The sequence below is a fragment of the Neodiprion lecontei genome, chromosome 5 (genome assembly GCF_021901455.1).
Source record: "Neodiprion lecontei isolate iyNeoLeco1 chromosome 5, iyNeoLeco1.1, whole genome shotgun sequence".
Lineage (NCBI taxonomy): Eukaryota > Metazoa > Arthropoda > Insecta > Hymenoptera > Diprionidae > Neodiprion > Neodiprion lecontei.
The window spans coordinates 18,849,839-18,872,647 of record NC_060264.1 but is presented as its reverse complement, the minus strand read 5'-3'; the positions used below and the strand labels follow the sequence as shown (position 1 = coordinate 18,872,647).

The 22,809-nt window shown below is 38.5% G+C and overlaps 1 protein-coding gene across 2 annotated transcripts in view; it reads left to right on the top strand.

The window, feature by feature from the left end:
* The window catches only part of LOC107223604 (nuclear factor of activated T-cells 5), a 65,239-nt gene extending 43,062 nt beyond the window's left edge, over positions 1 to 22,177 (top strand). For both annotated transcript variants that reach the window (XM_046741798.1, XM_046741797.1), the window contains exons 2-7: positions 10,304 to 10,590; positions 12,722 to 12,890; positions 14,538 to 15,056; positions 17,642 to 18,103; positions 18,991 to 20,474; positions 20,966 to 22,177. In XM_046741798.1, coding sequence (XP_046597754.1) covers positions 10,304 to 10,590; positions 12,722 to 12,890; positions 14,538 to 15,056; positions 17,642 to 18,103; positions 18,991 to 20,474; positions 20,966 to 21,940 — 3,896 coding nt within the window. In that variant the 3' untranslated portion in view covers positions 21,941 to 22,177. The remainder of the gene's footprint in view (positions 1 to 10,303; positions 10,591 to 12,721; positions 12,891 to 14,537; positions 15,057 to 17,641; positions 18,104 to 18,990; positions 20,475 to 20,965) is intronic.
* Positions 22,178 to 22,809: the final 632 nt, after the last annotated feature.

Genomic DNA, 22,809 nt, shown 5'->3' with positions numbered 1-22,809 from the left:
ATTTGACATCTGCTTAACCATAAAAATTTTGCATGACCTACGTAACCTTTAAAAATCTCGATTGACGGCTGAAGTTTGAGGTGGCTAGCCTGCATGAAAATTCGCCAAAACTCGCGCATGCAAAGTCGGATGCTCAATCTGCCAAGTTTCACTGCGAGAAATTTTTAGTTATGGTTACTACAGAGTCCTTAATTGTCCCAATGCCTTACCGTAACCGAAAATCGTAGTTTTCGGTACAAAATAACAATGAGTTTTGTAATTGTAATCGGAAAATATAGTGTGTTTTACTATTCTTTTTCATCACGATCACTCGCATCATATATTCTTGTAACTATTGCGATAATTTAATGTCGGTGCAACAATAAATTGATGTCAAGGCTTTATTTAGCTGATGAAAATTTAGTCAACTAAACAAATCGATTTAACGTAACAATAATCAGAAAATCTAATATCGACAACCATAACCACATTAAACTGTACTCGTGCCACATTTTCATTTGTTTCCGAAAAATATTTGAAGCATATAACCATTTTAATAAATTTCCCCGATAAACACCGTATGACGACGATATTTTTCTCAATGAAGGAATGTTAATGCATCGAATGAGATCGTTGTTGAAATATGCAAATTGATCCTGAATCAGTTCCTATTATATTATGTTATGTTATTGTTTATTATTTATTATTTATTATTTCTTCGCTCCCTACGAGTAATTTCTTTTTCATATGTTTGTATAAGTTAAAATGTGTGAGAGGGCCCTGGTCCTTCAAAAACAACCTGTTTTTCCACCGAGGACGAGGGCGTCCTCTCAGTCGTTCGACGCTCTTGATAAAGCAAAGACGTTAAATAACAAATGAAAAGGCATTCAAGCACGTTCACCTAAACAATGGATTTATCGACACTTGTTAAAATCACCACCTAACTAACAATAATCCCAACAATCGTACTGCGTAATTTTCGCAAGGGCCGAGCTTCCTCCGTAGTTACGATTAGCTGCAGGTATGGTTTTGCTCTATTGCATCCATTATCGCCCGTTATCTTGTTTATTTGACTAGACTATCTCTGATGTCATTAGTGTCATTTAGTCGTACCATACCGACACCGAGACGAGCTGTGCATCCATCCGCTCATTGGTAGACGACGGCTTGTATCTTCCACTCGCGTTGTGAGCATATCGACGGTAGGTATTTGCAGTTTTTATGCATCACGCGCGATCTCTCGCTGTTGAAAACGCGCGGCGAGAAAACAAAGCAATAACTTGACTGGTCTGAAAGGCACAGTCCTGCACATTTCTTTTTATTCGAAAATATTATATTTGGATACGTTCTGCTCAAGATTCGAGCTTGCAGAAATTTAGTTCAACTTGTATATGTGGGGAATTTTACATTTTTTTTCCGTGTGTATAACGGGAAACCGGTTGAACAAGATTACAAAATCACCCATTTCAGCTTCTAACTTCTCATTTTTTTTTTTTTTAGGAGTTGGGCCACAATGTCGAATGTTAACAAATATGAGAATCTGTTTCATAGAGTTTCGACATGTAGAAAGGTTGATTATAGATAAGTCAAAATGTAGAATCGTCAGGATTCTGCAAATTCTGTTTTGGTTTTTTATATTCTTATTCGTTGTCGTAATTCTATATTTTGGTTGCCCACGCTTTAACCTTTTTTACATTTGTACTATTTTTTACTTAGCCTTTTTTACATTTTGAAATACTATGAAACAGATTTTAACGTTTATGAAAATAGGATATTTTGATCCTTATTACTATGGGGTCATCGTTTGAACTTTCACTCTTTTAACAATGCGGTATTATGGTCGCTCTTCTCACTGCACGACTAATCTAGTTTTGAAACTCTACCTTACAAAAAATGAGGGGGGGGGGGGGGGGGTCCGAAAAATAGAATGTCCACACGATATAGAATGATCACAAACCTCGAGTTTTCGAAGACGCGAAGATCCGTTTCATGTGATTTCAAAATGTAAAAGGTCGAAGTATCAAAAAGTAAAAATGTATTAAGGTCAAAGTATAGAAAACCAAAGTAAGATTTGTAAGATTCTCATCCATTCTGACGATTGTACGTTTTGGCTTTTCTCTACTCCGCCGTTTCTACATCTTGAAACTCTGCGAAACAGATTTTCGCATTATTGAAAATTCGATATCGCGTCTCTTCTATTTTCTAACCATTCTATTACTTCTAGCCCCCTGCAACAATATTTCCATTTCTCCTCTATTTCTCGCCGTTTTAGTTTGTTGCAAAAAAAAAAATTCCCACCCGATCCATCCGCGGATGGTGGATCCCCCGTCCTGTCCGATCGCCGACTCGTCGTCGCTCGTGCAGTTTCATTGACCGATTATCACTCACCGAAGCGTCCTCGAAGCCCGATCTCGTTGCATTGTGCTCGCGCCGTCTGCACAGGCGGCTCTCTGCAACGACGCGACGCATCGCATCGCTATTGGCGCCGACACATTTGAGTCGACTCGACGATGCATAGGTACTCCGGTCGTTGACATTAACTCCGTGATTTTCCTCGCGCCCGTAACAAATAACATATCGCGGATCTGCTCTCCATGTCCATTGACGGCGCTGCTCCGATGCGAGAGCAAACCCACCGCAGCCTCTCATCCCCTGTGTCGTCGCCTCGTTGCAATTGCGAATTCATTCGCGTGCAATTAACAGCAACCCGCTCCGACTGCGTGACTAACTCATGGAGATTCTTCCCCTGTAGTGATATATTTACAACTTTATTGCGTTGTTGTGCGTTGTCCTGCTCGTTATGCTAGATAATTTAGGTTTTCTTTCTTTTTTTTTTTTTTTTTTTTTCTTCTTCTTTAATTTAAACATTTTTTTTTACAGATCACGTTGAGTGGCCATCAGGGTACGCGAAACAAACGAATCTATCGAATTTATGGTTTTAAAAGGACCTATTTATTAAGAAAAAAATTCTCTCGTTGGGAAAAATTTTTAGCTCAATTTTAAAAGGTGTCAGCTGGCCATTTGAAACTTTCCATTTACATAACACGAAAAAAAAAAAAATTTTCCAGGTATATTCTTTTAGGGAAAAGAATGAAATAAGGTGTGTGAAAGGTGTTGTTTATAAACTAGATTCGTCAAAGAAGTAGAGTGTTGACACTTTCAGTCATGCATTTTTCATCTGCACCGATTTGGATGAAAATTGCTACTCGGGGGTTTGTGGAGAGTTTTCGGGGTCGCTGATTACGAATCGGGCATTAGATTTTTAAAATTCAAAATGGCGGATCCAATATGGCGGACGTGAAATTCCAAATACTTATTAATTCTTCTAAAACTTTGTACTCAGGGGTTTTCGGGGTCGCTGATTACGAATCTGGCATTAGATTTTTAAAATTCAAAATGGCGGATCCAATATGGCGGACGTGAAATTCCAAATACTTATTAATTCTTCTAAAACTTTGTACTCAGGGGTTTTCGGGGTCGCTGATTACGAATCTGGCATTAGATTTTTAAAATTCAAAATGGCGGATCCAATATGGTGGACGTGACATTCCAAATACTTATTAATTCTTCTAAAACTTTGTACTCAGGGGTTTTCGGGGTCGCTGATTACGAATCTGGCATTAGATTTTTAAAATTCAAAATGGCGGATCCAATATGGCGGACGTGAAATTCCAAATACTTATTAATTCTTCTAAAACTTTGTACTCAGGGGTTTTCGGGGTCGCTGATTACGAATCGGGCATTAGATTTTCAAAATTCAAAATGGCGGATCCAATATGGCGGATGTGACATTCCAAATACTTATTAATTCTTCTAAAACTTTGTACTCAGGGGTTTTCGGGGTCGCTGATTACGAATCTGACATTAGATTTTCAAAATTCAAAATGGCGGATCCAATATGGTGGACGTCAAGTTTTATATATCTTTCTACTCAATATTTTGGCCTGAATTTAGTAGTTTGGGGGGTTTTGGAATCGCTGATCACGAATCTGAAGTCATAACTTTATAATTTCTAAATTCAAGATGGCAAGTGCCATCTTATCTTTCTTTGTCTATATTAGTGTCTTTCCCTTACCGCTACCCGGAACTAACGACGAGGACGTGGAGAGCATCTAGTTCCATTTTTGTGTTTGTTTTTTTCTGTTTTTTTTTTAAAATTTTTTTGTGATTTTTCTTCTAGTTGTTTTTTTTTCAATACCCCTATTATGACGCACGCACGCACGCATATATATTTATATATATATATATTAGACTGTTTCAAAATAAATCGACAATTTTTTTTTTTATATATATATCAATGATAATGATAAGGAACGACGGATTTTAATTATCTCAAATTTCATCTCAAATTAACTGAAATATTTATTTCTAATGTATATTTGAAGGAATATTCCTGATAAAATAGGATTTTATGTGATTAAAATTTTTGTTGTCACATTGCCCAATTGGATCGACTATAGCGGATCCACAATTTTGAATTTTCAAAATCTGACCGTGTTCAGCGATTCAAAAAACCCCTAGATACGTATTTTCAGAGGCCTTGGTTCAATATTAGAGCTCTGAGGTGATTTTTTAAAAGGTGGGACCGTAGCGGTCCCACTATGACTGAAAGGGTTAACTCATTTATTCATTTTTTATTGCATTTTTAAACATTAATCTGCTACTGTTAGGATACTGTTCCATTCGTACTCACCAACATTGGCGCGAATAACGTTGCTGGAAATTTATTGAAACGGTTTTCCCTCTTTTCTCCTAATTTTCCGAATCGTAATGTGAACTCCATTCATCCTGATGCAGGCAAACCAATGGTCTAAATATCATCTGAATCGGTCCATACGTTTTTGAGTTCTTGTTGGACGTAAGATCTACGTGAATTGTTTTTCGGATAACGCCAGCGGAAAGAGCACATTCGATTTTACTCAAAAAATTGATGAGTCTGTCTCAAAATGATCAGAGACAATTCTCTGGACATGAAAACATCGAAAAATCTGATGAAAATTAAACTAACGCATTTTAACGCAACGACTTTTGTTCAAGAATGCAGCATGTACTCGAAATTTTTATCGATTAGACTTTATCACGTTTTTCAGTTTCCTGCGCTTGTCCAATGCATATGAAACCTACAAACAAAGGAGCCCGTTTAATCAGTCCAGGAGTAGCATCTGATATTTTCAACTTGTGGGTCAAAGTCAAACCGACCAATTCCGATGCCTTTTAAAACGTGAACTGCGTCCGATATTCTTAAAACGTTATCTCATCTCGTTAGAATACTCGATATTCATGAAACAGTAAACGTTGATAGGATTCTAATTAATTTTTTTCTCTTCTCCTTCGCGTTACGTGACTCTCATTATTTCTTGTAATACTAAGAAAAAAAACTTTTTATCACCTATCATTTTTTCCCGCCAAACTTTAAGATGTCAAGAATAAGTTATTGTACAGAACACTTTGGCCACGCAACATTCTCTGTTGTACCGGGACAAGTTTCATACTTTGAAAGGTCTTATTTCAGGTAAATTACCACTGTGTCCTAAAGCAATTTAGCAACTACGCAGTTTCATCACGAGGTCTTTTATACCACGTATCTAGTGAATTAGTGAAATAAAATACATCTGATCATAGATGTAAGTAGCTATACTGCTGTAAACTCATAAGCCTATTCATTATTTACACTGTTTTACTATAACGTGACGCTTTTTGATAATATCAATAGTATAAGGTCACCCGTGTTGACAATGCCCGTATTTATACTTATCTGAAACCTTTGTGTTGTGAAGTTTCTCTGTTAATTTTACAGCCACTATATCCCAATAAAGAAATATCGATAGAAGTTGTTCTTAAGTATTGTCATGATTCGAACATTGACCATTGCTGTTAGACTCGTGGCTCGCTGTTATCCTCTTGGAATACCTTATATATTCTTCGGTCAAATTCCAAACTAATATGGATAATGACAAGTCCCGACCGCTTTTACTTCTGACATAATATATCTAATCATGGGTGGACAAGACTGATTTTCATGTGATAAATTATGTTCCAAAAACATCGGGCGGTAAACTGTTGTACAAAAATTGAAAACTCACATTACAAAATGCATTTGTGGCACAACATACCGTCAAAAATACCCCGGTTCATACATTATCGTTTTGACACTTCGTATACACTATTCTTATGAAGATATTCTCATACATATGAGGTGATTTACTCTGCGACGATACGATGACATGCTGCTATGTGGTTCCCAGACGTTTTTGCTGTTTTCAATTAATTTCGATCGAAAATTCACCCAATTTAACACTTTCTTTTCGACCCCAATTTTGAACTGACGATCAAAGTTACGATTGCGATTTAATATTACAATCAAATCTGAGTTCCGTGGGCCTAGAGCTTTTCCTGAACAGTGCAAAGAATTCTTCGAATGTTTCTTGAAGAGAACGAGTTCTGCTGCATGTCAAAATTGCCACGGGCTAATGTATCTTTCTTTCATTGTTCTTTATTACAGGTGTTATTTTCTGCGTCGATTTCTTCAACGTTATGTTACGTCGAGCTTTGAGTGTCAAGCGATTTCGAATAACCGTATAAACTGGATCATTACTCGCACGGTAGAAAACAAGCGGCCAAATAGCACGGTGATCATCGCTCAATATTCTCTACGTTTAAAAATAACATGCAGGTCAAATTTGGAAGTGATGTCACAACGTTCAGGAGGTTGGCTAGAAAACGATACATTTTAGTAATTTTTTTTTTTTTTTTTTACGCACACGATCGTACGTTGAGTACATTTATCGGATTCTTATACTCACCAGCTACGAAGATCCCTGCAAAAATGGGCAACATTGAGAAATACTTTATTTCAAATCGCTTCGAAAATTAATAAAAATCTATTATATCCGTTAAAATTGAGACTAAGGTGGCTCGTTGCATTTAGAAGTAGTATTGACTTTGTAGAAAACAGTCTCCTGAATAAAATACACTATCCTAGAGTAAAATTGACCGAATCGAATGAATTTATAACAATTTCGAAGCGATTCGGAACGAAGCATCATTATCATCTAAGCTTTCGTTTAACATTGGACTGTTTTTTGTTTCTTGAATTTTTGAATCGGAATCCATAGCTAACGAATATGATAATTCTGTGATTACTCCATGTGTAACGATTGCCTCGCAATATGATCAATAAAGAGTATCAATTTATGACCACGAGTTTGAAGCCAGAATCCTGTCAACTAAATCGTACTTCTTGTACGATTGGAACGATCGTAATTCTTTTTCCATCAGCCCCTTCGTTTGCGACAATTAGTTACCGCTGGCAAAGCGATCGGACAAAGCTCGTGAAAGAGTCTTGATTTTGTATTCGTCCTGAAGAATCACATCTACCATCTTTTTTCTACGGATGCGTCTGCAGGTGATACAAATGTTCAACTCTGGGTCCGCGACAGGATTCTCAGGGTTCGATTTCTGACCGCGGGCATTTTGCGTTATGGATGTTTGCGTCGAACTTTTCCACGGACAGACGCGTGCCTTTGCTTTGGGCAACGATAAGGGAGATCGGCCCATCTAGGAAATGCTGATTGAAAAATTTTATGCTCCTAATGACGGCTAAATAACATCACAACCGCGCGCATGCATTACTCTTAAAGTCCGACTGAAAATCGGGGAAAAAGGAATGGAGGAATATCGGTTATTGTACTCCGTGAAAACTTTTTGAAGTGCTCTGACGACAGCGATGATTAAATTGTCAATTTAATTGTTCGATTTCTCTCCGCCGTAAATCATATTTTATCCAAATTATTGTTTTCTCTAAATTCACTGAAACAGATTTTCCAGTTTTCGAATTTCGAAATCAGTATTGCTATCTGTTGATCGTAATCGGTATCGTAGCAGTGTTGTTAAGTCAGATATTTAAGTATGTCAACACGTTGAAAAGAAGTGTTAGGTTCGAATTGTAGAAGCTATTCTTTTCAATAAAATGAACCATCGTAGAGTGAAATTGAATCAACTTATTCGACTTTTGAGAATTTTGAATCAATGATTGAAATGAAACCTCAATATCTAAGCTTTCGTTTATATGTGCAATAGTTTATATTTTTCCGCTTAAAATTAATAAAAAATATTGATTCTTGGCTCACGTCCAATCTGTCGTTCTAATATATGGTATTTTAATTTCTTGAGCCGAACGCGATTGAAGATATAATTACTTGGTAAATTTGATACATTTATCTCAAATCCAAGTCCTACTATCATTATAAAAAAATTTTAATTATCACATATTCGTTTACATATTATAATATAGTATGTGGTTTGTACGGATTTGAATTTATTAGATATATATCTCTTTTCTCTCGTATTAAGTCGCGGAATTGTGAATTTAAAAAATTTTATACGCATCTCGTATTAATATCACATTTTAAAACGTTGCGACTCGTAGAAAAAAATGCGGAATATAGTAAACGCTAAATTCTATGTTCAGCGTTGCTTGTATTAAGTGTGAAGTAATAACTTGACAAAAACACATTTAAGTTCGTTGACACAAGCCAAGGTAACGAGTGAATACCATCTCCAAAACCGATTGAATTTTAGTCAATAAAGAATAAGGAGACAGTTCAGCATGTTCTTCACAACTTGCAAGTCAGTAATTTTGTCAAGAACTGTCCATTAAATGAATGTAATATAAATGATATTGGAGGTTCAGATTTTGTTTGAATTCACAACACACGAACTAAGTAAAAACTAAATTTGGGTTGAATAGAATCATAAAGATTTTTATAATTAGGTAGAAAATTGTTGATGATGTGTGGAGAAAAGAAATTAGTTTTTTCTGAATATCCAATTTCGTTGTACAGTAAATTTTGTCGTCGATGGCTTTATTCTCAATGTTCGATAGATAATAATGTAAATCGATAACGAAAGATTTACGTCAGAATTCGGGTGTGAGATGGAACGAATAAAAGTCATACCGTCTCTATCGAGGCAGATTTTACATGCGTCGAAATGATTGAGCGTGTTAAGGAAAATCGATTTTACGTCTTATTTTACGAGTTAATCGAAAAGTCGGTAATGAGCTTCGTAATTTAGGTCGAACAAAAGAATGATCGCGGCATCGCCTTAAGGCGGCGCATTCAATGGTGGTGTAGACAGATTTTAAAATCTAAACAGTTCTCGTATGGTTATAGAATTTCTGATACGTGCCGTCAAACAGAAGCCAGAATTACTATATTATACGAAAGAATAACTGTAAAATATACATACACACATAGGCAAAAGATTTGTATACGTGAAACTGAGGAATTCTAACGATTTCACCCAAGTCTTCCCCTAAATCGTAGTGATTTGCTTAACTTCAGAAGTTTTTAAAATTGTTCATCGTGCGCACTGTGTCCCAGAAATTGTTTCGGTATCGACATGAAGAAAACAAATAAACTAGTAAACATTCCTGTAATAAGGAATAAAACAACATCCATACTGTGTGATAGAAATGAATGAAAACAAGTTTGAATAAGATAAGCTAAAACATTTTTGGGGGATTTTTTCGTTCACTGTAGAAATTTACAGAAGTTGTTTGAGAAAAATGTTACCATTAGTTAGAATATCTTAGATTGGATAAACATAGATTTATGCGAGGGGCCAATCACTCAACATCAGTAGCTTTGTACGGTAGATTTCAAGATTGAATCGTTTCAAATGATTCTACATGATTTCAAATATTTCAGAGTATCCAAATTATTTCACGGGATTTTACGAGCTTCAAAAGGATTTTCAGGCATATATGTAATTTCAAAGAATTTCGAAAGGTTTTCGAAAAATCTTGTACGATTTCAGGCTTTCATGCGACTTCAAAGATTTCATAAAATCCAAAAGATTTCGTAAGATTTCAAAGTATTTAAGATGCAATACAATTTCAAAGATTTCATAAAAATCCACAACTATTGAAAGAATTTTGAACAATTTCATGGGATTACAGAGAATGCGTGTAATTTCAATTAAGATTTTGCAGGGTTTCTCAAGATTTGTTCAGGATTTAAAAGATTTCGTAAAATTTGATTATTGGCGCACACTGGATTCTAAGAGTGGTCAACCCTTCGCCATTTTTTCAACTAGTTGACATTTCAACTTGTTGCAATCGAATTTGCTCAGAATCATTTCTATTGCCCAGTGGAAATATTGTTTCGTTCGTGTTCGCGAATCGTTGGTTCGAACAACACCGCTGCAGGTTGTTGTAAAATTTTTTCGTTCGTCTCTTTTCACAGCTTCCGATCATTCAGACCAATTCATCCTTACTATTTTCCATCATAACACAGTTTTCTCTGTTTCCGCCCCTCTGCAGGAAGTGCTGGGGGTCTGTCATCAACTGCGACTGGGACTTCCGCGAGAGGAACGGTAGCGCCAACGGCTAGAACATATTCCTCGAGGAGGATCAACCACCCTCGTCAAAGTGCGCAGCCCAAGGTGCTGCTTGCCTCGGCGAGGCCAAACTCTGGTATCCGGGGTTCCGATGAACTCGCGGCGAGACTGATAAGCGCCCAGGACGCCTGTGACAATTCTAACGACTCGGGCCTCGGCTTCGAAGAGCGGCAGCAGCAGCAGCAGCAGCAGCAGCAGCTCTCCAACGCCGTAAGTATAATTCTATCGTATTCACACTGGTTCACAGACAAACATTTACAATTGCGTTTACTGTCCTTAACGAAAGGGTATTTACTTAACGATCAGGTGATAGAACCATTTCGATCGGTCTCCAAGTGATTTTAAACATTTTTAATTGGTTTGAAAATGATTTCCAGCTGTTTTAAACCAATTTCAACCAGTTTCAAACGGCTTACAAGTGATTTCAAGTGAATTCAAGCGGTTATACAATGATTACAAACAATTTTGAACTAATCTCGACGATTTAAAAATTATTTTTGAAGTGGTTTCAAGTGATTCATAAGGGTTTCAAACTCGTTTTAAACGATTCATGACCGATTTCTAAGCAAAAGTTGTTTGCAATTTTAACGAGTAAATGGTCCCGAGGCCCTATTGACTATTTTCATTTTTTACTACGGTTGAAAAATATAGCTCCAGCTAGAAAATATAAGTTCGTTTTGTGGCTGTGAAATTCTGACTAAATGATGATGGAGGAAAACAGTCATACTTTAAAACTTCAGTACTTTAACTCGCTCGAAGTCGTTCTAAATGTAATTCAAATAAAAAAAAAACGTCATTTGTCCTTCGGTGTTTCGTCACGTTAACTCCCAACTTTAGTCTGATATTTATTTACACTTCTCTGTTATTCGGGGATTGACGTGTATAATCAGATGTACGGTCTGAGCAAAATAATGTCAAAACGGGAGAGTTACAGAATAAAAAATGGACAATTCCAACTGACGATGGGGTTAATCAAGTTGAATTAGGCCAAAAAAATGTCCCATTCATATGGAGAAACAAAACGAAAAAAATACCAGTGGATATACCTGCGTGATGCTCAAACATAAACAACTTTTCTCTTTGTGTACTCTTCGTAAACAAAAGCAAACAATAATTATAGATTGATCAAATCTTCCAAGTACTAATCTGTTTTCTTTAGATATTGAAACGGGTGTCACCTATTAATATCGTCTATCCACATGCCAAAGATGTGAAACTGATTTAGATTCTAAACAATTACTGATTGAAATAATATTTGAATGTAGTCATCAGTCTGTCATTCATATTATACTATTTCGACCCATGTTATTCAGACCCTTTTTACTAAGTAGCTTGAGTATTTTTTCTCTTGAATTTTAATTATTTTCTAAATTGAATTTCTTCTGTTGTTATTACAATGTGTTGCTTTTACGGTGATTTGTAGATAACTTATTTAAAAATAAAGTCAGATATGTTTTGTTACTGATGTATGATATACGATAAAGTTTTTACTAAAACAGAAGGCAGAATAGTAATACGACGATTTAAAAGTTGTTGATCATTTGGTTTTCTTCGAAAGGAGTTTTTTTTTCAATTTCCTTTTATTTTTATTTCTTCGTATTGAGGGGATATTGTGTTGACCAAATACATATTCATTAACCTCATTTGCACTTTTACTTCGTAATTGTTTCGTTCGAGCATTGTTTTAGTTGGACAGCTGATTGAAAACTTCAATAACATCTGTTTTTGAACCAGTTAAACAGTCTCTTAAATCAGCGTGAAAGCTAATTTCCTCATTACAGCAACACCTCTGTCTCTTACAACCCCACATAATTAACCACCTAGCCAGAATATTTTGATAGTTCGCAGTCTTCTAGACATTTCCAAAATTCAAACCAACATCACATGTATAATGTATATAATATATACCTATACATATTTGGAAGTTCAAGGGTCAGATACTCGTTTGCCTCTTTGCAAGTGTTTCGTCTGCACGTCGTGCAATTCTAACGCTATATGGAACTTCAAAAACAGCGAAAAATTAGTCTGTATAATTTCAAAAAGTTAAATTGTAGAAGGGTCAAAGCATGGCGATCTGAAGTATACTTAGAACCGTAAGAATGAGTACATAAGCCGAAGCATAAAATCGTCAGAACTAGAACAAGAGTCAAAACATAAAATTGTCAGAATCCTGCCGATTGTTTATTTTGGTTACTGTATATCTACTTGTCTACGTATCAAGTTTCTGAATTTAAAAATTTTGTCAAACAGCCTTCCGCGTTTTTTAAAATTCGACGTTGTGGCCATTCTATTTCTCAATCCTTCCACCTTTTCACCCTTATCCTTTCACTTTCCTTATCAGGGCTGGAGCGCTGGCGAGGAGGATTCGAAGCGGCGCAGAATGGACATAAAGCTGGAATCGGAGGACGCCAACTTTGCGTTCCCGGAAGTTCAGGCACGCGGCCGAAACGAGACGAAGACCGCTGCAAGGGGCAATACAAATGGTATTGGAGGTGCTTCTATTCCCAGAGGTGGGTTAGGAAGCGTCGTCGGTCGCGTTATTGGCGTCACAAGGCCGCGGCCAGCCATCGGCGTCCTCGGCCCAAAGAGGGCCCCCTTTGCTCATCAAGGCCCTGTCAGACTAATTTCGCAATTATGTGAGTCGTTTCCCCCTTGAAATCATCACGTCAAAAATTTCAGAGACTCGCAATTAATTCACGGAATATTACAAGATCGTGAAGATTTTTATAAGCTCTCAAGAGATCTCAAATGATTTTTACAAGATTTTACGTAAAATTTGATGGGATTTTAAGGGGGTGCTCTGGTCGGTTTTGACCACGGTCTTACATATAAGTCTTGAACCGAACGTGGTGGGGGGTGGTCAGTTCACGTCCGAAACAAAAGTACAACTTATGGCCACAAGAGCGGCGCTACGAGTTATTCACAAACTTATTATTATTATTTGGCGGAACCCTAACCAATCTTTTTGATACTCATACACAGATAACCTTACGTTGTAATGTCACTCACAGCCCCCTGACACTCACCACTGCTCGTATACTAAAAAATTGTACGCGTCTTGTCCCCGTTTTCTAGTTCCTCTACGTGGCGCTAGTAGTAGACTTCTGGTACGATCGCTGCCCTCGCTGACCGCGTGTAAGCTCGTCAGGTAACTACTAGCGCCACTAGTGGTGGAAATTGGCAGCAAATCGAGGGACATTTTGCGAACCACTTTTAGCACCGTGTGTCAGGGGGCTGGTCACTCATATGTCTATGAATAACTGTCAGCGCTGCGTAGTGGCCAGTAGTGGCAAAAACAATTTGGACAATAACGCGGCTACCCCCACCACTCAAATTTCAGTTCGTTGCAAGACTTGGATGTAAAACACCCGTATTCATAGCCCTTCCTTGAGGAACAAGGATGCGCTTGGTGTCTATGCACTTATGACCCGTATGACGCAAAGATCACAGGCAGTCTACAGGTTAACCTCTTTGAGGTTATACACTCTCATTAACCGACGCAACTTGACAATGCGAGCCAAGCGGTTTAAGTTAGATTTAAATATGGCGTTGTGACATCTGGTGGCAAAATAATCCGTTACACTATGTGGCCACATTTAGGTTTGAGAGACCTTTTTCATCGTATTTATTGCCGTAGATAGATTTCTTGCAAAGAAACTAAAGCTTCACAGCTTGCGCTGGATTTTCCGTACATTCATTACGCGTAATTGACCCAAAACAATCCACTGATAGTCCAGTTCTTATCGCCATATTGCTTAGCTACATCCCATGTTCGTGCAAATGCTGATTTCTATTACATCATATGATATCGATCGATTTCCAATTTCACCCTCGATTTTCAATGATTTCTCAAGGTTCTGCATTATGATGTTACATGACTCTAATCAAATCGTAAAATCACTCGAATTCATTGGAATGGGGCACTTTGTTAAAATCAATGGAAATCGATAAACTGAAAGTAAAAAAAAATACCACGACATGAATAAAACGAAAATATGTTGCTCCAAATTGATGTTTCAAATCGAAATCATTGATCCGAATTGTAATTGAACAAACTTTAGCATTTGACTGTGCCGAAGCGAAATTTTTTTTTTCCATGTCAGAGGATGCGCTTTACTGCATATTCAAATAAAGATGAAATTACCAACGATTTTCAGATAGTACGTCAAGAGACGGAAAGACGCAACTGCAGATAATCTGTCAGCCGGAGCAGCAGCATAGAGCTAGATACCAAACAGAGGGTTCACGAGGCGCTGTGAAGGATCGGACAGGAAATGGATTCCCAATAGTGCGTCTGGTCGGTTACGACAAGCCAACGACCCTCCAGGTCTTCATTGGCACAGACCTGGGTCGAGTTGCTCCACACATGTTTTACCAGGCATGCAGAGTGAGTGGAAAAAACTCGACCCCTTGCGTTGAGCGCAAGGTGGATGGTACGATTGTCATTGAGGTGGACATGGATCCGGCAAAAGAAATGCTGGTCACCTGTGACTGCGTCGGCATTCTGAAAGAGCGAAATGTTGATGTCGAGCATAGGTTTCCCCAGGAAGCTGGCATTCTTCAGGGGCGCAGCAAAAAGAAATCTACCAGGTGTCGCATGGTGTTTCGCACTACTATTTCGCACCCTAACGGCACCACTGAAACTCTACAAATTTGCTCACAGCCCATCGTTTGCAGTGAGTATAATCCTTTTTTCAACAAATCTACAGAATGACTTGTTAGATACTCGTTTACCCATCGATTTCCAATATTTTTCATGCACTTGCAGTTTTCGTTCACAGATTAGAAGGCTGAAAAAGTACGTGAATTTTAGCAATGTATATCTTAACAACCAATTTTTCAATTTGATTGGCGTGTGTTTTATTCAAAAGTATGTAAATCGAGCTTTGTTTGCATTTCTTTTTTTATTGGAATCAATTAACGAGGTGCATTGTTATTGACCTGACTGTAACGTCAACCATTTCGAGATGTTTAGCGGTGCCCACGATTTTTCAGAAACGACTCAACCGAGCGAAATGATTGATATCACCGTCAATAACATTCCTTTCTGTTAAATTATCGAACAAAAAAAAAAACTTGAGTGACGCTTGATCTACTCACTTTTGAACAAAATACACCCTAATGAAATTGAATAAATGGTTTTTGAGGCATAAATTTCCAAAATCCATTCGCTTTTTCAGTTGTCTTCCTTATGCTAAAAACTAGCAGCCAGAGTTCATAGTTAAATTTGCTGTTTTCATTTAAACAAGGCGCAGTGACGCTCAGTGATCGAAGTTCTGTTCAAACTCCGCGAAAAACAGCTAATACATTTAGCAATTCTGATCAGGCATCAAACACTATCGAACTATCCTTTTTATAACAAGTCTACTGCACTTGGCCGCTAACTCTGGCTACCAGCAGAAGCTTCATGTGTTTTTTTCCAATAAAAAAATTAGATCATTGTTGATTCAAAGTGGACATTTCTTGTCAAAAAATGTTGAAACAAATTAATATTATCAATCCGATCAGAATACGAAGAGAAAACTGAAGAATAGTATCCATTTCTTTTTTGAAAAAAATAACAATATGATTAAAAGCTCATCGATTGGATGAATGTAAAAAAACTCTGGTCAAATAGTTTATATATTTTTTAGTTTCTATTTCATACTCTTTCAAAAAACAAAAAAAAACGTCTTTTAAAGGTAGCGCGACTTTCTGGGTTTCATCCTACTGTTTGGGGGTGATTACTCATTGATTAATCAAACATACCAGAAGTGACAAGCTATGGAGGTTTGTTGTTCATTTATTTTTTTCACTGTATTACAAATGAATAAACAGTTTCGTGCATTTATTTGTCGAAGAGTGAAAATTTAACAAGACATATTGTAATCCATACAACTTGTCAGAAAAAACAAATAAAAGGATCGCTCCAACAATAAAATAAACTCAAAATAAAAAATTGTTTTGTTCGAAGAAAAAAAAAAACTATTAAAAACAATACTCACGAATTCTATAAAATCTTATGTATTTTATTACGTTTTTTCAAAACACAAAGCAACAAATCCTTTGCAGTATTTTGAATCATTCATGTTTCCCAGAAACTGACAGTGTGCTTTGAACAGTTGTTATAGAAGTATTTATAATATCTGTATGAGACAGTGTTTGTTTGAAAGGTTTTTGGAAATTCATAAACAAATCCATGATATTGGTAATGATTATAATAACTGAAATATCTGTCCATAATTTGTCGATTTTCCTGCATAAAGATGTAGTACATTGACAGAATTCAAGTCCCTTTTGGTAAAATCGTTTCTAAGGGTCACAGTCATTCAATCTGTTTGCAGGGTAAAATCAAAATAGTTCCGTTAGATGTTATCTGGATAGTTATATTGAATCGGGTTACACTTGAGAAATTGAGTATTCGTACATTGAGAATTCCTTTTGTCATTAGTTTATCAATCAAGCAACAAGAGAAGATGATTGTAAAACGCTTAATTCCTATTTATGCGTAAATACGGAGAAATGAACTTTGATATAAATTTGATGGTTGTGGTATGCTTAATTTCTGAAAAAAGTCAGTGTAGTATTCTGAAAACGTCTGAGAATTCTTATATATTCACGTATTGACAATGAAACGTAGACTTTCAAAAAGAAAAGAAAAATGTGAAATTTTCGGCAAACATGTAAGCGTAAATATTTGTAAACGGTGGCTACTTTTCTGGAAAACCTGAGAACCCAGTAAATGTCAGCAAGTTTAGGTCGGTACAGAAGAGTCAGGGACATTTCGAAAATATTTGCGTTTTTTTTCTGGAAATTCCGTGAGATATGGCGTTCAATTTAATCTTTAAATTTATCAACTATTACTGATAATCTAAACTAGTTTGCTAGGATATTTTTTCAATTCTTATTTCACTTACCGCATTCACTCAATTATCTGTATGTATTTGTAAAGTTGACAATGATGATCTTAATAACAGTGTGGACATGTACGCTAAAAACATAAACTTCAATTTAACTAGGTTTTCTGCTTTTTATTTATTTACGAACTATTCAACTCAGACGTTTTTAAAGATATTGAAAAGATGTTCCAAAATGCAAAGCAAGGACTCGGAGAAAAAGTGTAGGTTCGATCAGGTAAACAAGGAAAAGTTAGATAATTTTCAAAACCAAATTGATTGGTGACTTTAAAACTGTGAACTTAGCATTTACTGGAAAATTTAAAGGCAGGAAGATTGTAAAGGATTCTAGTGATTAATTTCTACCATTTTCTCTACTTTCTCAGCTCAACCGCCAGGCATACCAGAAATCAGCAAAAAATCTCTCACGTCATGTCCATGCACCGGTGGGCTGGAGCTGTTCGTGCTGGGAAAGAACTTCCTGAAGGATACACGAATCGTGTTTCACCTGGACGACGAAGATATGTCGAGCAGCATGGAGCCACACTGGGAATGCGCCGTGCTTCCTGACAAGGAATTTCTGCAGCAGACGCATCTGGTCTGCGTGGTTCCGCCATACAGACGCCAAGATCTCGAACCCAACGAGTCGATTAGTGTGAAACTCTACGCAGTTTCATCGGGGAAGACTAGCGAGCCTCATGCTTTTCTTTATACCGCTGCCTCTGCCGCTCCTGAACCATCTGTTGGAAAAATAGAATCTGTTTTACCCGTTTTGACCACTACTTCAGCCGAAGCCACTCTGACTTCGTCCACAGAGGTTGTTTCTCTGACAAGCGTTTCTACGAGCTGTAAGTGCAATAATTAATAATATGAGTTCGCTACAGAGTTTCAGAATTTTTTCTGAACATTCAGACCGATTTTCATCCAATTTTTACGCGATCGAGGAATTGAATGTATTGCTTGTCGTCAAAAAATCGTAAAAATTGATGTGCTGACCGATTTTTAATTTGTCAATGCACATAAGGAGAACAAAAAAATCTTTCAACCGAAATATGTACTTTATTTGATTTGATAAGGCGGAATTTTTTTTACAATTGCGTAATCAAAACCAGTTGGATTATGAAAATTTCAATTCATTCAATGAAACAAATTAGGTAGCTGCAACTTATTCCTTAAATATTCGGTACACTTATCTTCATAAAATATATTCACCTAATAAATTGCCTACGTAGCTTCAACGAACTTTCATTGTTTTAAGAAATGATTCATTTTATTAGTTGATTCCAAAATTTCTCAGGCCAATATATAGAAACAACACATTGTTTTTCACAAATTGTAAAACTCCATTCAGTAAAATTTACATGATAATCGTAAATTTAAAGTAAAATAAAAAATAGATTTTTAAGTACATGTAACTGTACACAATTCAAAGACCGTCGATAAATTAACAACTATAAGTTCGATTGGAAAATTTCCAAAAAATCATATTCTTTTTTTCAGTGTCGGCTGTATTTTGTTCGGAGTTCATTGTTTTACTGATTTTGGAGTGAAAAAAAAAGAACAAAAATAGAAAAATAGAAAGCACCAATTTTTCAGGTGGTTGTTTTTTGAAAAATCATAAAGTCGGGAAGAAAGATCTAAATGAGAAAAAAAATGATTAATCTGAAGGTAGTGATGGAAAAACCGCATATCCGTATTCAACAAAGCGCTAATCAATATCCGAATAAATTTTTAGCGCTACTTTCGCCAGTGGTGACAAGCACGTCAAGTTTCGCATCGGCCATGGAACAGCAGCCGTCGCAGCCTCACTCCGAGCCGCAACAAGTGCAACAACAACAACAACAACAACAAAAACAACCACAACAACAACAGCAGCAGCAGCAGCAGCAGCAAGAAGTATTGAAGAGCGAGAGCTGCCAGTCACCTCCATCATCGAGTTCGCCAGTAACGCCTGTAATGATGTGGACCACACAGTCCCAGAGTTCGTGCACAAATGTAATGATGCCACCACCTCCGATGATTGCAAGCCCAATACTAAGCATTCACTCGTCTTCCGATCTCCAACTGATACTCCCCGATAACCTGAAAACCGAGATCCTCGACGAAAGCAGTCAAAGCAGTATGATTAGCGAAAACAGCATGCAGGGACTGCCGAGCAGCACAGCAACCAGCCAGCAAGCAGCGTCCTGTCCCCTGCAAATAAGTGGCGAAGGCTCGAGGGAGGCTCCAGCATCACTTCTGTCTGTCGTTAGCGCTAATGTCTCAGCAGCTGTGAGTCCCTCTGAGGAGACAGCAGTTAATCTGCTCGGGGTCGCAGACATGATTCGAAATCAACATCCGCTCGCCCTCTCTCCGCAAGATCCCTTCAGCGTTATGCAAGACTCTCCTCAAGTGAAGGTCCTCAGTCCACGACACATCAATAAAGAATCGACGGGGCTTTTGTCCTCCGGAGACGGAGACGGAAGCTCCAGTGGACGGGTCCAGGGTGCAGGTGTCGTCGATCTACGAATGAAACAACAACAACAGCAGCAACGGGATTTCTCCACCCTGACGACGTTTGCTGCAACTGCTCCTGATCAAAGTCTTCCTGCGCAAAGCGGACACAGCATTGAGAAGTATCTGAACCACATTGAGACTTCCCCGTCACAGAACAAGGAGCCAGAGAGAGGCGGAGCAGGAGGCGATTTTGTGGCTAGCGTCCAGCAGCGAGGGTCGATTATATCGACCGGCAGGCAACAGCAGCAGCAGGTTTCGCAACCTCCAAATATCCTTGCTCCGACACACGCGACTAAGAAATTAGATGCTTTGGTCAATTCTGCAGCTGAAACGCACCAGCTTGGTTCACCAGTTCCAGCCTCTGAAATCTCGACGGTGAATCTGATAGGGCATGTTTCTCCGGACGCCGAGGCGATCCATCGACAGCAGCAGCACGACGTTATGTCTGGATCTCCGCAGCCAAGAAACAGTCCGCCTATTCCTGTTAAGGCGATGATACTCGAGGCACTCATGCCCGCGCCAACTATCTCTGGACAGCCCATGACACCTGTCAGCGTCGCTGTTCCTGCAAATAATGGAGCACCTGAGAAATTGCCTGAGGAAAATCTTCTAACGACTATTGCCACTGCGCTTCTGCCTCCCATGCAGGAACCACCGATCAATACTGCTGCTGATACCGCCGCTTCGCCTACCTGCGTTACCACCATTCATCGTCCGCTGGAGGTATTTTTTTATAAAGCTAGTCATTTTTTTTTTTTTTACTATTCAGGGTATATTCATATTGGTATGCATAGGAAAAATCTCGAAACGTGCGTAAAGTTAGTTAAGCAGTCGATTCACGTGATACCAGGTGTACCAATGCAACAACGAGAAACATGCAAGTTTAACCGTTAAATCCGCTTCATACGCCGTTTTGGGATAGTTTGAAAGATACATATTTTCACTTTTCGGTTTATCGAAAACCTGTTCCACCAAGTTTAAAGGATACATTGACGATTCTAAAATATCTTACTTTTCACGTGTCTGATATACCGTTTGCCTGTAAACGTGGACCACTGTTTCGAATCGTGCTCCACTCAAACGGACGCAGAAGAGTTGATTTTCGTGATTATTGAATTTCTGTTCTCTTGTTATAAAGCCCTTTAAATGCATTTACCAAAGCACTTAACCCAGCCCTGAACAAAACCGAATAATCCAAATTGTCCGAACACCAGGTACCAAGCGAGCCGATTCCCTCAGCAGCTGAACAGATCCAGCAGATGCAGGTTCTTGCACAGCAGGAAGTGGCTGCAATGCAGCAAGTCCAACAGGTTGAGCAAGTGATGGCACAGGCTCAGCAGCAAGTTGAGCAGGTTGTGGCCCATGCACATCAGCAGGCAGTTCAGGCAGTTCAGCAGGCGCAACAGCAAGTGGTCCAGCAGGTTGTCCAGCACGCGCAGGTGGTCCAGCACGCGGTCCAGCAGGTCCAGGCAGTCCAGCAGGTACAGGCGGTTCCAGCGGTGCAGCAGGCGGTCCAACAGGCTACGCAGGAGGCTGTTCAACAGGCGGTTCAGCAGGCGACCCAAGAAGTGGTCCAGCAAGTCCAGGCGGTTCAGCAAGCGGTGCAGCAGGCACAGGCAGCACAGGCAATGCAGCATGCGGTTCAGCAAGACATAGGATCGATGCTGAGCCAGCCGGCAGGTTTTGTTGCCGAAGCGAGTTCGGCCCTGGCCAGTGGAGCAGCGCAGGAGCCAAGCCAGCAGAGGCTGACAACAGCTGCCGAGCAGGCGATAAATTCAGTGATAACAAACGCGACACAGGACATAATAAACAATCGTCCAATAACTACGACGACAGCGCACGCGATCATTGCCACAAAGAATATTCTCAACAGTGTTGCGACGCAGAGCGCACAGCTAATGAACACCGCCATGGAGGGGATTCTGCCGAAGTCTCCGACTGGACAGGGTGCCATGGTCGAGCAAGTTACCAACAAGGCGACATTGCCAGTGGGCAATTCTAGCCAAGGTGTCAGTGTGCCTGTAACTGCCAGCGGGCCTGTTAATCCCAGCAACGCTGGACCACCTGCCAGGAAACCTGAAGATGCTGGGGGCATGTTGCCACAGGAATTAACTTCTATGTCTGAGCATGACCTTCTCAGCTATATCAATCCCAGCTGTTTTGATCCCCAAGGAGGATTTCTCATGTAGTATCGATGTCGATATGGGTGCTATATTGGATTACTCTAATACACATATATACTAACCCCCTCCCCCCAAATTCGCAAAATGATTAAGGTGCTTTGAACATTTACGAGGATTGGGATAATTTATTTTTATTTTGAAACTTTGAATCGATTTGGAATTTATAAAATGATCGTGTATTATTATATTGTCAGAAACTGCATCCCGGTCAGCTAGGCCGGAATAAACATCATACAGATTTTTCATCTATTTATTTCTCTGCGAGACGAGTTTTTGTGGTTATGCTGGGCAAATTATTCAATTATCAATTCATGTGATAATTTATCGGCCTTGAGTCACCAGAGCACACTTCCTAACACAAGATCTATCGTATCGCAAAACATTTTGCACCGAACCGATGTTTCACGAAAGAATGGGATGGATTTTCGTAAATACTTTGAAATCGGCAACATGGCCCTGTGCTCAAACACCTTAAGACGGTGCCCTGATCTATTTTGTCGTTGACGTATGTATTTCCAAATGTCAAATCCATTCTACACGCAATTCTGAACAAAAACACTCATACGTTTTCTTTGACACAGAAATAAAGAACTGCTATAAATTCTACGAAATTGTCATAGTAAATTCGTAGAATTCACGTCATTTTTTTATTTCTATGTCAAATGAAAATGTCTCAAGAGTGTTTTTGTTCAGAATCGCGTGTAGGATGGGGTTGTTAAACCCATTTTCGTGTTTGACATACATGGACGTCGATATTTGGAGATATGTACGTCAACACCGAACTCGACCAGGGCATCCCCATAATTTTGAAAGGTATATGAAGTAAAAAAAATTGAGACTAACTGTTAACAATTGTTTACTCAGAATGTGTACAT